The following is an 18171-nucleotide window of genomic DNA, read 5'->3' on the forward strand; positions in this document are numbered from 1 at the left end:
CCTGTAATTGTTCCTATATTGTAATTACTTACAGTATAAGGTATACCTGTAATTGTTTCTATATTGTAATTACTCACAGTATAATGTATACCTGTACTTGTTCCTATATTGTAATTACTTACAGTATAAGGTATACCTGTACTTGTTCCTATATTGTAATTACTCACAGTATAATGTATACCTGTACTTGTTCCTATATTGTAATTACTTACAGTATAAGATGTATCTGTACTTGTTCCTATATTGTAATTACTTACAGTATAAGGTGTACCTGTACTTGTTCCTATATTGTAATTATTTACAGTATAAGGTATACCTGAACTTGTCCTATATTGTAATTAGTCACAGTATAATATATACCTGTACTTGTTCCTATATTGTGATTTGATTCTGGAAATAACATATACACCAAATGAACTGCCCCACTTCTTGGACTGTTCAAATACCAAGGGTCCACTTATGGCAAATGTGGTCCTTCCTATTCCTAGAGGTATAGCATACTGATGATTTTACAATATCATGATGTGAGTATAGAACTACAGAATGTTTTATTTAATAATGTGTAATGTTTCAGACGCTGTTTAATATCAATTAACTGTTTACACAACCTTGACAGGGCACAAGTCATAAATTGTTGTCCTATTTAATTTGTGGTTCAGTGTTGTGTATCAAATTAATAAACACCCGTATCACAACAGCAGTGACAGTGTTGATGCCAAGGTTAATGCACTAGTCCTAATTGTACAACATTTAATATGTATACATAAAAATGTTAATTGGTATGGAAAAATACCCCAGACTGTTATATATACTGAAAACACAGGTGATTTATTGGCTAGGGTATTGATGACCTGATGTCTGGGTGTACCAGGTTGTGTGTCTGGGTGTATCTGGGTGTACCAGGTTGTGTGTCTGGGTGTACCAGGTTGTGTGTCTGGGTCACAGTTTATCTAAATGAGCGTGGTCAGGTACAGAAGGTGGCAGGACTGTGATGTAGGGGCAGTCGCCATGCATGTATGCACACAATAGTAGGGGCAGTCGCCATGCATGTCTGCACACAATAGTAGGGGCAGTCGCCATGCATGTCTGCACACAATAGTAGGGGCAGTCGCCATGCATGTCTGCACACAATAGTAGGGGCAGTCGCCATGCATGTCTGCACACAATAGTAGGGGCAGTCGCCATGCATGTCTGCACACAATAGTAGGGGCAGTCGCCATGCATGTCTGCACACAATAGTAGGGGCAGTCGCCATGCATGTCTGCACACAATAGTAGGGGCAGTCGCCATGCATGTCTGCACACAATAGTAGGGGCAGTCGCCATGCATGTCTGCACACAATAGTAGGGGCAGTCGCCATGCATGTCTGCACACAATAGTAGGGGCAGTCGCCATGCATGTCTGCACACAATAGTAGGGGCAGTCGCCATGCATGTCTGCACACAATAGTAGGGGCAGTCGCCATGCATGTCTACACACAATAGTAGGGGCAGTCGCCATGCATGTCTGCACACAATTGCTTTTTCGGTAATAACTTGTCACTCTGACATGATCAGACACTGAATATCTGTTAAACAATGTGTACAACTAGTCAACAGCTTCAACCTGCCAAAGGTCTACATCATATCACCCCTCCCCCTCCCCCTCCTCCCCAGTCCTACTCAAAAGTGTCAGGAAGTAGATACATTGCCCATTTCCCCTCAAATTGACCATTTTCTGGCTTTATTGCCAAGTAATAGCGAACCATTGGTGTCATACCAAATAAGGGAATGGATGCATGGTCAATAAAGTGCTAACCGTTCTCCCCCTCCCTAAATAAACAGCTGGCACCCTCACTAGGAATACATTAGTTCCATCCCTCCAATCTGTCAGTGGTCACCACGTCCTTGTTAGCTGAGGAAGAGGGATCATAAATATATAATGGGTTCCACATATCCAAAATTTACCATAGCAGTACTCTGTCATGGGGAGGAGGGAGAGGAAACGAGAGAGAGAGGAAAAAGGAATGAGATTGAGAGGAAAAAAGGAAAGAACAAAACAGAATATCTCATAAAGGCACAGGTGTTTTCCTCAAAATATTTGACTTAGATACCTGTAATTAGGGAGGGTAGAGCAGGGAGGTCATAAGATAAAGCCTGCCCCAGGGACCTATATCTTGTCATGTACTGGTGTCAAGGAGATGGTGGGGTCGGGCCAGGAAATAATAGGTTAACCCCACCCCTGTCTCTGTATGCTATAGGAATACACCTCCCCCTAACTGTGGGGGATTGAATTGGGGGGCAGGGGGGTCATCAAACACAATTGATTGAACACGCCCCTGTCAATCTGAGTCTGTCACGGAAGGCATGGAGGAGGTAGAACAGGCCCCTGTCAATCTGAGTCTGTCACGGAAGGCATGGGGAGGTAGAACAGGCCCATAAAACACAATTGGTTCCGACCCATCCCTTCAGCCATAACCCCCAGCTTCCAATGTCAAGGGGGACAGCTGTAACCCCCAGCTTCCAATGTCTAGGGGGACAGTCGTAAATACAGACCATGGCAGATGGACCTGACATGGGTCCTTACTGGACCTATGTTGGACTGGTCAGTTTTTATGAGTTTGATCTTGACCTTCACAGATAAATGATCAGATAAAGTCAGGAGGCAATATGGTCACTATCACTAAGGACAAGACTGACCATTAACCAATTTCCTACGGCAAAACATAAATTGTACAAATATTTTTTTCAAGAGGTCAATCAAGTAGCACTTGTAACCATTACTGACAAAGGTAGCGACAATCTGTCTCTAACGAAGCTAGCAAGGTGACGGTTAAAAAGCTGGCAGGTAAATGGTTCTGACATTATTACACAGATAAGTATCAGACTGACCACTGTTTCCTGTACTCAAAAGACATGTTGTGTTTATCTTACAAGGGGGTTATAACTTGTCTGTGAGTAGTTTTGACAGAGATTGCTATTGAGGAAGAGATATCACTCAGTGACACAGTGATGGTGGTGGGACGAGATGGACATTTTATTACAAGTCATGGGAAGTAAAGCAGGGTGGGCTTATTTCCAGGTATGGACTTTTTTTGGGTAAAATAAGGTTCATGCATAAACGCATTAGTACATAAATTTATAAGTATGTATTCATGGTACATGTTATTCATTTAACAAGAGAAACTAAGTCAATTTTGCTACAGTATTGAATAAATTATCAGCCTTTCATGTGTTCTGGTCCTGTACCTGTATTGAGACTCCTCCATAAAGAGAGCCCGTTTTGGACTACTCAAAGGTGGTCTGATCATACAGGTTTTACTTCATTGAAACATGTTACATGTACTCCTGCAGAAATATCATTTTATATTTATCAAAGCTTTTAATATTTTCAACAGCTTAGCAGAACTTCGTCACCTGATTTTGTGTTATAAAATGTGAAATTTGAAGCAATATAACCTTCAGTGATTACTGTTATTGCGTATTTTCAAAGAACCAATTAAGCTTAAGGCTACAATTCATAGTTTGCATTTTACTTGATAAACAGAGTTCTAGGAAAAATTTGAGAATTGAAAAAAAATCCATAATTATCAAATTAAAAGCATTGATTGTAATTTGATCAGATATTGATCTGATTGTAATTATAATAAATACACTGATTGTCTTGATCAGATAAAGTCTTTTGCTCTTACACTGTAAACAGGTCAGTGTCAAACACTGACAAGAACAAGATTATCTGGTCCATGTAGGAACATAATGGCCTGTGTAAAAGTCAGCATTGGACATGTTCCATACCATGTCCCCTGTCCCGACTAGTTCCCCTGTCCCGACCAGTTCCCCTGTCCCGACCATGTCCCCTGTCCCGACCAGTTCCAAGTACTGCCAGCTTCTATACACGTTTGTGGGAACTGTAACTTGCTACTTAAAATGTTTTTCTGCCGATTTTATGGAAAATGGCCATTTCTCCCACAGTGATCGTATTTCAGCTGGGTATGTAAACAGAGTTGGGTAATGTTTTGTGTATTAGTCTGAGGTTGTTGGTAGAAAGTGTTCGGCTGATTCATGCAAGCGGTGCCATCTCATTGCCTCCTGCCAAACTTCCCTCCCCCCCCCCCCCCCCCCCCCGGGCTTATCAGCACTTGCTTATTATATTTTTTAGAGCATTTTGCAGTTTTAATGAATAAACATTTCTATGGCTGTTACAACAGGCACTTAAAAGCAAAAAAACAGTACATTTCAAGAAGTCGTAATTTGAGATTTTCTTTAAGATATGATGTCATCAGCTTTGTGGATAAAATGGAACAGACAGTGATGTTGTTGTTTGGGTGAAGATTTCTATAGCACTTACACACATCCTGGCTTTGTCAGATTTATAGCAGATTACGTTTAATCCATTGATGACTTCACAGTTTGTTTGTAGATGGAAACGGGATATTTCGCATTCTGTAAACTGATGCTCAATAATACCACCACCACCGGCTTAAACAAATATAATTCTGTGAAACTTCTGATACTCAGCAAATTCTAAAAGTTTGACTCAATTTCATTTTAAAGTATTTATGAAATATAAGATAGAAAAAAATAAAGAATAAAAGTAAGTACTGGGGTTAATTTGTCAGTGCAGTTTAAAAACAATAATAAATGCAGTTTTAAAAAGATGTAAAATAACAAAGTTTAACAAGTTGTATAGTGCTACAGTAGTTTTAATTAACAAACAAAATAAATTAGCAAATATCAAAAACAAAAAATTCCGAAACAGATGCAGAGATAAATTTCATCTATCAACCAAAGGTTCATACTACAGTGAATAATAATTTCTCATGAACTTTAATTGAAATAAAATGTTTTCTGTGTACACTGATATTTCTCAATAAAAATCTAAATTACTAATGGGATTTTTTTAACTACATGTGTATATATTTTAATTGAAAAATTGGTTTGTGATGGGTGATATGAAACAGAGCTGGTTATAATGGTGGGCTGTGGGAATGGATGGCGAGATAAACAGATATCATCATCTGGCTTCATTATAAATCATTTCTCTAATAGCTCCGGACACTCGGTATTTTATCTCTGTAGAAATTTATCTCCAACTGGGTATATAGATCTGTACAACAATATCACACTGACACAGACAGAAACAGAAGAAAACAGTTAGTAACATGTTTTTCTAATGATTAAAAAAACGAAAATTTACAATTTGTGTTATAGGTTTCAGAATAGACATAAAATTGTTCATTTCTTGAAATACAATCAGTAGATGTATTTCATCTTTGAAACTGGAATCTGATGATTATGTATTAGTGTATTTCATTACAGTGTATTTCATTAGTGTATTTCATTACAGTGTATTTCATAGTACAATGACTTTTTATTACATTAATGATTTCATATTTCAGTATTTTTTGCTATTTTTTTCTCTCCTATATTTACAGATATTACCTAATTATAAACACACCTGATCTTAACGCCTTTCTGTTACCTGTTTACCTGATCTTAACGCCTTTCTGTTACCTGTTTTACCTGATCTTAACGCCTTTCTGTTACAGATATGTTTATCTTTATTTATATAGTTTAAACAAAATTGTATAGACCTAGTTTTATTTATTAAATCTAGCGTGAGAAACTCGTCATTTTGGATCATATTTGGTACAAGTAAGAATCAAAGGGTTATGTGATTTTTTTTTTTTTTATATTGGTACATTTGATAATTGGACATTTAGAGTCTGTCTGTGCATTAAGCAGACATCTCCGGGGGGATGATGTTTATTATCATGTTTGGACTAACCTGTGGTACATGTAGTTGGGTTTCAGCTGTGGGCAAGACGAGATGTCTTATACCCCAACTAAGACAGATCTGTAATACAATTTACATGACCATGTAGTAGCTCCAGTGGTGGATTTCTAGCCGTGGCCTACCTCTCTGATCCCATGGGAGACATCCGTCCAGTTTAATTTCTAATCTACCCAATGTTCTGCCATGCCCAAGACCATTTGATCCTCCAACTAAGAATGTAGATTGGCAAGGGTTCGGCATTGAGCTATTCATTAAGTTGACATATAAAAGAAATCTGTTTGTTTTATTTTCTGGCCATGCATTGCTCGTCCAGTGCTATGCTTTGAAACCAGATACATACAGCATTTCTATTTTACATTGGCATTGCTGGTTTGTCTATTAGCATGACCTCTGATGTACTCAATGTCAACAATGTCAAGGTCACCTAATAAAATACAATTGACTTTAAATTTGCTTTCCCAGTAAATCATATTTCTACTTGTCTTAGCCAGTTAACCAACCATCATTTAGTTCAGAATTTTGTGTGAAATTTAATTCAATGCCACAAAATGTATACTTCCTAATTTCTGAATTTTGTTTTAACTTAAGGCTATATACTTCTACATTAATAATATACCTTCTTTCCAAAAGAGTTTCAAAATAATAAAGATTACATTTTTGTATGATAATAGATGATAAGGACTTAACACAGGTATTGGTAATGATCAGGCAATTAGTAACCAAAAATATGAATAAAAACTATTTAAAGGGAGATAACCTGTAACACCAATCACAGATACAATTTATTAGGTAGCACATGTCTCTAACATAAATCACAGATGTACAATTTGTTATGCAGCATGTATCCCTAATTCTAACTCCAATCACAGGTAAAAATTGCAATGTAGCATATATCCCTAATTCTAACTCTAATCACAGGTAAAAATTGCAATGTAGCATATTTCCCTAATTCTAACTCTAATCACAGGTTAAAATTGCAATGTAGCATGTATTCTGAACTCTAACACAAATCACAAAAAATGTCAAATTCATAATTTGTTGTTTATAAAAACAATGTGATATCCAGTCCCACCAACCCACACAAACTATACAGCCATGAATTGTAGGAAACATTTGAAACACATCTTGTTTTGTATTACATAGCTCTGTGTCAGTGTGGAAGGTTACAAGATTAATGCAGGTGTGTTGGTAAACCTGCTACACCACATACATGTATAAATAAGATTAATTAAGAAGATCATGAGTATCATTTCTAGTCCTGACAATTCACATATTCAAGTTTTATTCCAGATATTATTTACTTACACACATCCTTAAGAGTAGAAAGTCAGATATGTTTCTCATTTNAAAACCCCCCCCCCCCCCCCGTACACTTTTAGACAGCTCATGATCACCAGTGGCTGCCTCAGATATTCCTCTAGAAAAGTCAGTTTTCAAGGAAATCGATAAAGACAGTTTTTGTATAACAGCTATTCTCAGTAATTTTTTTATTATTTTGTCCACATGTTTAAACGTTTTTATATTTATTATTACAAATACAAAAAAGCAAAATGAACATGTAAATGAATTGTCTGTATAAAAAACATTTGCAATATCTGATGTGCTAACGACAAATTTCAGCGTTCTTTGAAGACTTTTTTGAAAATAATCCATTTGTTATGCTGTTTTAAGTGTTCTTTGCATTGACAATTTTCTCACAGTGTTACCAATCCCATCAAATTTCCATAAAATCAAAGACTTCCTGGAGCCTTAACTGTCTGTAAGCTATACTAGAGATAAAGGTATTTTCTGGATCATTTTCTTCTCCAATAAACTCCATGTCCTTTGGACTCGTGAGAAGTTACAATTGAGGAGGGCCGAAATGTCTGATTATTTAGCCAAGGTAGGGGTCTACTCTGTCCAAAGTTACAAAGTGATTACTCTAGGCTGGTAGGGGGTCAATCATTCTAAGTACCTAGTTAATGTCTAAATGACCAATGGTCAACAGAACCAGCATGAGGTCACAGGTCTGGCGAGAATGTTCAAAGAGCCTACCTCTGATCCCACAGAGTGCAGGTTTCCAAGACTAACACCACACCTGCAGATAACCTTGTATACCCAACCTATCCCAGGGCCAGAACAACTGGCAACACACAAGATGCTATTTATTTTTCTATCTCTATAAGTAGAGAGATAAGAAATCTCCCATTTCCTATGGAATAATTATTTGTGCACTTAATTCATCAATTTAAAATCAGGACATGTAAAGCTAGAAGTGTGAGTGTGCAGTGATAATGGGAGCCACATGTGGACCCCCAGCTGTGAGTGATTAACAGGCGGCTTGTGTTTTGGGTTAAATTTGACATAATGATCCCTTGTTTATTTCTCTGAATCACAGACAAAACAGCGTTATCAGTGATGTAGATTTCATTACTTATACCTAGAAATGTCAGGTATTTTTCTTTGACTTCAGGAAGCAATTATATAGCCTAGCTTGATGAAAACTCATTGACTTAAATAGTGTCTTTGTTTACTAGTGGTAATTCATGTTGATGTTTATGCACTATGCATACTAGTAGATCAATTTAATTTCTTAAATTGCATCAAGTCAGAGACATTTTTTTATCTTTAGGTTTGAGTTATCATTTCGAAAAGCTGATAGTCAGCTTCTTGTTATCTGACAAGTTAAAACTGATTTTAATTATTATTTTGTGTATGTAAAAAGTGTCAAAAATATTGAATCAAATACAAAATTTAAAAGGAACAGGTAAATAGTTAGTAATATAATATTCTGTTTGCATGCATGTGTCCATAGGAATTTTGAAAGTGTATGTTAATTGTGTGTGCATGTTGTCTATTTAAAATATCACAAAATTTTATTTTGGTTCAATATTATTCATATGAAACAAAAGTTATCATCACAGAAAAATTATGATAAAAGAATATTTGTGTGCTTGAAGTGAACTTTTGTGATATGACCTTTTCAGATGTACTTTCTAGTATTTATAAGATGGCGTAAGATTGAACCTCTACATGTCAGTCAGCACCGTTGTTATGACAAATACCACACTCTGTGTGTGGAAATCTATCAGATCCTATAACACTACACAGATCAAGGATAGAGAAAGTCATGTGACCTCACAGGAACAACTGCTCTCTATCTTCTGTACGTTTGATTTCAATGGAACGCCCAACATTATACTCCACTCAACTCTTATTACAAGATATCACAACTGTTTTCTTTTATTCTGGAATCAGAGTTTGTCTTATGTAGATTTTTTTATCTCTATTTTTTAATCTGAAATTGATTTTACTTTCAGTTGTCATAGATTACATCAATTAGGGTCAACTCGCAAAACAAGAAAAACTTTAGATTTATAGAAAGTTTATTTTACCATCCTAACAAATGCTGGTTTCACCTTACTGGGGCTTGTCATCCATTGACACCAACACACTGTCAGGTCACACGATACATTGTGTTTCCTTTTATGACAAGTTATAATAAAATATTTGTTTTTATATCAGTACATTTTCCGATCTCACTTTTCATAATCTCAATGCTAAATTATCTCATTGAATAGACGAGATCAGATTTTCAGCAGATTTATTGACGGGATTACTGATGATTTCCTGATAGTCAAATGCTTTATGGTTTGAAAAGTTCAAAGTACAATTGTACTTTTCAATTTTAGGAAAATTAGGTTTGACCGTGTGGAAGGTACCAGTGTGTACGACAGGAAATATGTCAACTCAAGTTTAGGAGAAAACATCACACTTATCTGATCATATTGATAAATGTATTGGATTTGAATTGATACTCTATAAACCAGACTTGGTAGGGCGTCATATTGTTTGTGTTTAAAAGTTTGTTGTATATAGAATCAACGATGAAGATCTGTGAAACCTATATACAATATAGCTACTTAAATGCCTTTGTAATAATAGTATTTATTATTTGTTTAATATTTATGTGGGGTTCTGTGTGGGCATTAATCAGTTTCCTCTCTTCATTTGGTATCTATGTACTCAGTAACCTGTTAAAGATCGAGATTTACCTAAAAAAAAGACAAATCCATGATCGTGCCTAGCAGATAAAGAGATAATTCTGTATCAAATTTGACAATGACACCTCCTGGGTACTTGTTGATACTTGATCCACGATGGAAAATAATATCCACAAAATAATGACACCAATCTATTTTTTATGTAACTCAGTTTATATATGACACCAAAGGTTTCAATTTCGATGATAAGTGTGTTGGAGGGTAAGGATCACAGCGGGGAATCCCCCAGCGCCATGTGGTGGCCTTCCCCAGTGATAACAACATTAACGGGTGATGGCCTGAAGATTACTTTTACCTTCATGGACATTTTTCTCTAATTTATTTTATAAAATATTCCCATCATTGATTACTTCACAGATAAACAAATTTAAACATCTAAGTGACTTTAAATTGATTTTCTTGATACGAGTTCAAGTCATGTTTCTGTGGACTGTCCCCTCTAACACTTCCAAGTCACCTACTGGCCACCCTAACAAGATGTCTGAGGACTTTTATCAAAATATCGATGTGAAATTAATTTAGTCTGATATCACTTGGCTTGTCTATCAGGATTTATGAGATAATTAAGATGCAATATGTGTGTTAAGGGTATATATATCACCCCAGAGGTATGATAACCTTGTATCTCCCTCAGGTATAGACTTATCATAGCCCCGGGCACCACACCATGGGATACTGTAGCCTGTCCCTTCTCCTACCACCCACTTTGTTTTACTATTTTGTAATTTTGAAAATGCTAAGGTGTTAAATTGTTGTTTATTATACCTGGCTGCATCAGTTTACCATATCTGACATTGATGGTGAGCATGTATACCATATCTGGCCTGAAGGTGATATTTTATACAATATCTGGTCTGAGGGTGATACTGTATATCATATCTGGCCCGAGGGTGATATTGTATACAGTATCTTGCCTGAGGGTGATACTGTATATCATCTCTGGCCCGAGGGTGATATTGTATACCATATCTGACCTGAGGGTGATACTGTATATCATCTCTGGCCCGCCGGTGATATTGTATACCATATCTGGCCTGAGGGTGATACTTTATATCATCTCTGGCCCGAGGGTGATATTGTATACCATATCTGACCTGAGGGTGATACTGTATATCATCTCTGGCCCGCCGGTGATATTGTATACCATATCTGGCCTGAGGGGGATATTTTATACAGTATCTTGCCTGAGGGTGATATTTTATACAGTATCTTACCTGAGGGTGATACTGTATATCATTTCTGGCCCGAGGGTGATATTGTATACCATATCTGGCCTGAGGGGGATATTTTATACAGTATCTTGCCTGAGGGTGATATTTTATACCATATCTGGCCCGAGGGTGATATTTTATACAGTATCTTGCCTGAGGGTGATACTGTATACCATATCTGGCCTGAGGGTGATACTGTATATCATCTCTGGCCCGCCGGTGATATTGTATACCATATCTGGCCTGAGGGTGATATTTATACAGTATCTTGCCTGAGGGTGATATTTTATACCATATCTGGCCCGAGGGTGATATTTTATACAGTATCTTGCCTGAGGGTGATATTTTATACCATATCTGGCCCGAGGGTGATATTTTATACAGTATCTTGCCTGAGGGTGATATTTTATACCATATCTGGCCTGAGGGTGATATCATATACCATATCTGGCCTGAGGGTGATACTGTATACTATATTTGGCCTATTTTATACAATTTCTGGCCTGAGGGTGATACTGTATACCATATCTGACCTGAGGGTGATATTGTATACAGTATCTTGCCTGAGGGCGATACTGTATATCATCTCTGGCCCGAGGGTGATATTGTATTCCATATCTGACCTGAGGGTGATACTGTATATCATCTCTGGCCTGAGGGTGATATTGTACCCCATATCTGGCCCGAGGGTGATATTTTATACCATATCTGGCCTGAGGGTGATATCATATCCCAGATCTGGCCTGAGGGTGATATTATATACCATATTGGGCCTGAGGGTGATATTTTGTACAATATCTAGGCATGATTTGGCAGTACAGTGTATTGTATTTTACTTGTACCCAGGAAATCATTTTCCATGCATTGATATACTGATTACTACCCATGCAATCATGATTATCCAACACACAAACCCTTTAGTTAACACAACTAAGATAAACCCTTGGTGTACATTGAATTTCATAAGAATCAGCTGGTGACAATCTGGATTAACATCAACATGCAAAGACAGGAAATCATAGTAAAACCACGGAATTAGATTATTTAATTCGTTGGTCAAGCTAAATTAATTCTTTGTTAAGATTTCAATGTAAATATAGTTAATCATAATCAAACCATAGAGAGGAAAAATCTGCTACTCTTTCTGCACTGCTATTTAGATGAAAGTGATCTTAAAAATAGGCATGTTCAGCAATTCAGTTATACTTACAAAGTTGGGCATGTTTGGTTGCATCCATGGTAGTAAGGATGCCATGAGCTATAAAAGCATCACATTATTACATCCATTAGACTATCTTACCTTACACTCACATTACAAGACAGACTAGATGGTCTTACTCACACAAATTCTGTGCAGTAGTGTAGCGTCCCCTACAGCGGTGTGGAGGTGTATCCAGTGATTATAACCCCTCAGTGATCTACACTTACTGGATAGGTCTAATTACCTGATAATAGCACCCTCAACTCTCCCGCTTTCTCCTGCTTTCCCACCCTCATGCAGGCGCAGCAATAGAGAAACACATTGTTTTATCTTGTAACAGAAAATCTTATCAATGTTTGTAAGTATATCACTATCGTTTTAACTGCTGATCAAGATGATTTGAGTCATTTTTTGCCAGGATTTAATGATTGTTGGGAAAATAAACTGCACCAGAGAGGGACAGGTGGATACAGATGATTGAGTCTCAAGCAGGACTTCTTACAACGTACACAAACTTATCTAATTTTGGCTGGGAAAATAATTCCCTTTCAGACTTTGACTCTAGGACAACTATTCATATTAGAGATAATTAGTTTATATACGCTGGATGTAAATAAATTTGTATTATACTTTTGAAGAAAAGTGGTTCAAAAAGTAACTTAATTGTCAAATGACTTCATCTTTATTTAACCTCTTTTATGTCTTATAGAAATTTAAATATGCCACATGTTTTTGTTTGAATCGTGCCATGCATGCAACATTTGAATATTGATGTGGGCTGGTGACTGAATTCAGGTATTAAATTGTCACCTAATAACTCTGATCATGCTGCAAGAAATGTTCAACTTTTCGAAAGTCTTGGTTTTAGAGAAGTTTGATTTACTGAAACTCAGATCATGTTGCTAGGGAAGTTAAACTGAAAGTCTGATCAAGATATTTTACAATGTTGCTGAAATTGACCTAGATACATATACATTCCTGTACCGGGTACTTTACTCACTAGACGTCTCTGGGTACTTAACTCACTAGACGTCTCTGGGTACTTTACTCACTAGACGTCTCTGGGTACTTTACTCACTAGACGCCCTGTTTATTGACACTCTTATTATGGTTCTAGGAAAGTTTCTGAGCAAAATACTTTGAGAGGGTTTATAAAACTAGACATAAATAAAACGTATTTAACTGAACGTGCATGTCCATTAATTATGTGTAGCTGAACTGGACTGGGGCAATTCTGTCTAGTACTCGTGGTATTATGTGTAGCTGGACTGGACTGGGTCAATTCCTTCTAGAACTCGTGGTATTATGTGCATGTAAATTAATTACATGTATATCATTAAACATTTTTGCAATAAAGAACAGGTACTTGCAGGTATGTGTTTTAGGCTTGGTCAGTCCTTGGCCTATTTATATATATATATAATTAATTAGTACAATTCATATTAATTTATAGTAAATCTGACATAGGTATGTGTAATAAAAATCACTTATTAAATCAGTTTAATATGTGTTGAAGTCTGTATCAGTTACTTCAAAACAAATTGTCGGGCTGGTGTTAATTAGGGAGTCGTTAGATAACGATTATAGCACTAAGGTCCAGACGCTCTGTTAGCTAGCAGACATCAAGATATACACCCACAATACCTATCTATCTGGTCATCTTGTTACGTAATCTCCCGTAATTAATTAGTCCCTGATAAGTATATCTGCCTGTACACAGAGGGATGATTAAATGTTCCGGTCTATAGGTGTGTATTGAGAATGGTCATTGTTCTGTAAAGTCCATTGTTGTCCTGCCCAGACGGAGAACAGGGTGTCTTTAGTACAGTATTATCATAGGACTAGGGAAGAAATCCAGTAACATATTTTATAGAGTAATAAAATTCCGCAGAGAATGATCGTCTGAGAATATTACTCTTCTGAAGCCAGTACTGGGTTGTAGCATGTCTGCTATAGTTCTTTCCTTCCAGTAACTTCAATACCCATTTTCAAACTGTAGTTTTACAATGGAAACTATTACTGATATAAAAACCCACCTCCAATCACATCCTACCCACCATAGTTTTCTGTGTATCTTATTAACAGGCAATATCATATACAGATTAACAACCGTAAAATGTTTATATATTGGGGAAAAAATAAGGTTCTGACGGACCCTATTGTAGACCTAGTAATGATGGTAGTAGTATTATATCAATGTATGGTGTACTTTGGAGGGGGGGGGTGCAATAGCTTACTTTTTTTTTTTTTTTCCTTTTTTTGAACTTTTGCTCAAGCGATTATTGAAATACCGGTACATTGAATTGAAGAAAGTAGTGCACAAATTTTGACATATCAGTACATTTTGGCTTTCCTTTCCCGAATGAGGTAATGTAATTTTAAATAAAATACCATAAAATATTAATGGGTAAAAACTTTGTATTAGCTGCTTGAAGCAAAGGTATGTTCCACAACAAATTTAATGGTAAGAAAATCTATAAAAAATCATCATTAATTTTTTAACTACATAATACAATATTATTGCATTTAAGATAGAATGTGGTTTTAAATGTTTAAAGTTCCATGGCAGTCCTTTTGACAAATCAGTTGTGGCCCTGAGGACCCCAATTCTGTTCACGATACCTATACAATACAGTCACCTAGTTGGTGGATGGTAGTGGCTCTTATAACCCATGTCTTCCATTCATTTTAATACACCATGTCATTTAGCAGATGTATGATTAAGTTCTACAGAGGTATCAATTTTTATGCAGGTAGCCTGACATTATACCTTACCTACTATTGATTTTATACAGGTGACCTGACCTTTGAGTTTTGGACAGTCTTGGTCAATTTACTCCAGGAGGATGATGGGCAAGTAAAGCAGGTGGCTACTGAGGCTTTGTCCAAACTTTGTGAGACAAGAGGTGAGCCTTTCTCAATCTTCAATCCAACTTGTGATGTCACTACCCAAACCTATCAGGACCCAACATGGATCCTTTGACAAATACACTTCAATGACATTTTTAATTACATATTTCCACATGTGAGCCATCTACAGTTTGAACCTGCTAAAGCATTTTGTTTTCAATGAGGAAGTTTGAGACAGGATATTTCTCACAAACTTATTTTGATAGCTGAAAACAAATTACCCCGGGACTAAAAACAAATAAAATTTGTATGTAATTTGCAAAATACTAAATTGCACATTTATTTGGTTGCCCAAACTATATTCTTCTATCTATTTTCTCCTCAAAGCTTTTCTTACTGTGTTCATCAAGTGATCTGCTTTAATTAGGTACTTGTGTGCTGACACTGGAAGTACTAACTCCTTACATCACAATGCTATAAATCATGGAGAGAAAGCTTATCAATTTGATAAACAGTTTATTTGAGAAATATTACCAGGTAACTCTCTTTGAGACAATTTGATGAATAGAATTAGTTACTTTATTCAGAAATATGTTTGCTTGATCTGTTTAGGGTTTTACCATACTACAGCTTCCTAGATGGATATTCACCTAAGTAAATAATGTCTAATGTCTGGTAGATTTTGTTTGTGTAAGTGACATCATATTCACCTACCTTCACCTATATACAATGTTATTTTTACAGGTACAGTACAACCCTTCCTATCACTGGACCTGTTGATTGGTCAGTTGGTCATTTGTCATGGTACTACGACGAGATGGAAGGGATGCTTGTCCACTCTGGTCAACTGGATAAAAGGAGAGGATTCGGACAATAGTGTATGTATTTATAGCTATTGTCCCATTTGTACTTTACAAGGTTCACATATATGTTTTCTTTTAGCTCACCTGGCACGAAGTGTCTGGGAGCTTATGGTATGGTGTGTCGTTCATCGTCCATCAACTGTTTCTTTGAGCAACTTCTTCTCAAGAACTGGATGACCTAGGGTCAAATGAATTACCTTGACCTACTTTGAAGATAACAAGGGTCAAATGTGTTAAAAAGATTTTAAACAACTTCTTCTGAATAACCAAGAGGCCTAGAGTAATGATATTTGGCCAAAAGGTACCTGAAATGGAGGGCCATAAACTTTCAACCAATAAATGACCTTGATCTACTTTCAAGGCCACAGTGGTCCAAAATGCCACTTGTGCAAGAACTTTCTGAATATAAATGCCAAATGATAAAAAACATAATCAGACTTATATAGGCCTATAATATGTAGCTAGTCAAAAAAAAATTGTGGCGTTTATACAACTTGTTTGAATAATGAATAAAATGATTTGGCTGTGGATATATACATTGATTGTGCACATATTAAGGCAAGGTAAAAACTTAAAACCCTTGAATTTAGAAAAAATATCCTTGTCCAATACCATACAAGAAACCAGGTACCAAGGGATATAGCTTACTAACCATTTTAGTGGGAGTCTGTAGAGTGTCAAAATTCTATAAGAATGCTTCTTAGAAATATACTGTTGTTACGCTATGTGTCCAATGAAAAACGCTTACTGTTAAATCTTATAACACTTGATATCAGATCAGTGGGAAAATATACATGTAATCTTAAATAAAGTAAGAAAATTGAAAACAAAAAATAAAGCTAATTTAACGTTAAAACAGATGTTAAAGTTGCAAACTTATTCAAATGTCTCTTTACTGCATATTAATTACATGTTTTTGATTAAAATTGATTTATTTAGGATGTTGAGGAGAGACTGTTTGACAAGGGGGAGATGAACACCTACAGGGAGGATGTTATATATGTCCAAATTATCATCAAGCATCTGGCCACTCTTCTTCTTCAACTGACCGGTGGTCAAGATCTAACAGAGGCTTTTTCTAACAGCAATCAGTCTGATGGCATGGCAGCTAGGGGAGACAACTCTACACATAAAAATAGCACAAAACTTGACAATGTGGTCAGGTATTGTGAAAGACATTTTCCCTCCCAAGAAATAGACAAACATTTTGTAAAACTACAAAAGCCTGAAACTGCTACATTTTGTTTGTCAGATATGGAAACAATATTCAAGGAAATCCTAGATGTCTTATACAAATCTATTGAAGCACAGGAAGTAGTGACTGTATCATCACCATTCTTGGAAGTTTCATGGTACAGGACAGTGTTTCCAAACATCTACAGGACCCTGAAACTGATGAGCATGGCCCAATGCTTGAGTGACTCACTTCGTGACCAATGTGATGTCATTCGTTTGTGTATTGTTAGTAAACTAGGGAAGCGAAGTCCAGTGATAAACACGCTGGTATCTAGTGCGATGATGTAACCGAATCTATAAATAGTTCATCATATATTGATATATGCCTCCTTAAATGTTTTACTGTTTAATCCTAAGGTAAATAACAACATCTGCAGTGGTGAATTGTTTTCTCTTAAAAAAGTAAAGAAAATATGATGCAATTTAATATTTTGACTTTGTTGTGTATTTTATGGTAGTTTCTCCCGTTCTTATTCCCTACCTATACATGTAGGTACACTGGGACACACTTGTGTGATATAGGATGGATGTTGTATAGCTCTGACTATCCTCGGTAGCCATGTCCTCTCATTGTAAGTCTAATCTGCTACCCACATCACAATGCTATATCTATGATATAATGAAATACATGAGTAATGCAAGTCCAATGGGCTTCTGGCTTTATTTGTGATACTAGTGACTTCTATTGGATATTATAACGTGTATATGAAGTTTCTTCACCTGACATGTTACATAAGGTACACATCCACTCAGGCACCTGAGTGTTTAAATCATAAATATGTGTTTGATATGGCCTAGATATTTATATAGCATGTCTAAAACAGCTTTGGTATTAACATGACAATGTGTTGAAGCTGTCTGTGTATTAATTTGACAGCATTTGGGGTAATTACATGAACAAATGATTAAAGTTGTCTGAATAATTCCCTGAAAACACAATACTTGTTATCACGACAATCCACGAGTTTCTCCCCTTCGAAGAGTTCTTGCCG

The 18171-nt window shown here is 36.3% G+C and overlaps 1 protein-coding gene across 1 annotated transcript in view; it reads left to right on the top strand.

The window, feature by feature from the left end:
* LOC110450085 (thyroid adenoma-associated protein homolog) overlaps positions 1 to 17600 on the top strand; it is a 128038-nt gene extending 110438 nt beyond the window's left edge. Inside the window, exons 39-41 of the mRNA XM_021497342.1 lie at positions 15026 to 15136; positions 15825 to 15958; positions 16883 to 17600. Coding sequence (XP_021353017.1) covers positions 15026 to 15136; positions 15825 to 15958; positions 16883 to 17467 — 830 coding nt within the window. The 3' untranslated portion in view covers positions 17468 to 17600. The remainder of the gene's footprint in view (positions 1 to 15025; positions 15137 to 15824; positions 15959 to 16882) is intronic.
* The last annotated feature ends 571 nt before the right edge of the window (positions 17601 to 18171 follow it).

This window comes from Mizuhopecten yessoensis, unplaced genomic scaffold (assembly GCF_002113885.1).
Source record: "Mizuhopecten yessoensis strain PY_sf001 unplaced genomic scaffold, ASM211388v2 scaffold4977, whole genome shotgun sequence".
Classification (NCBI taxonomy): Eukaryota; Metazoa; Mollusca; class Bivalvia; order Pectinida; family Pectinidae; genus Mizuhopecten; species Mizuhopecten yessoensis.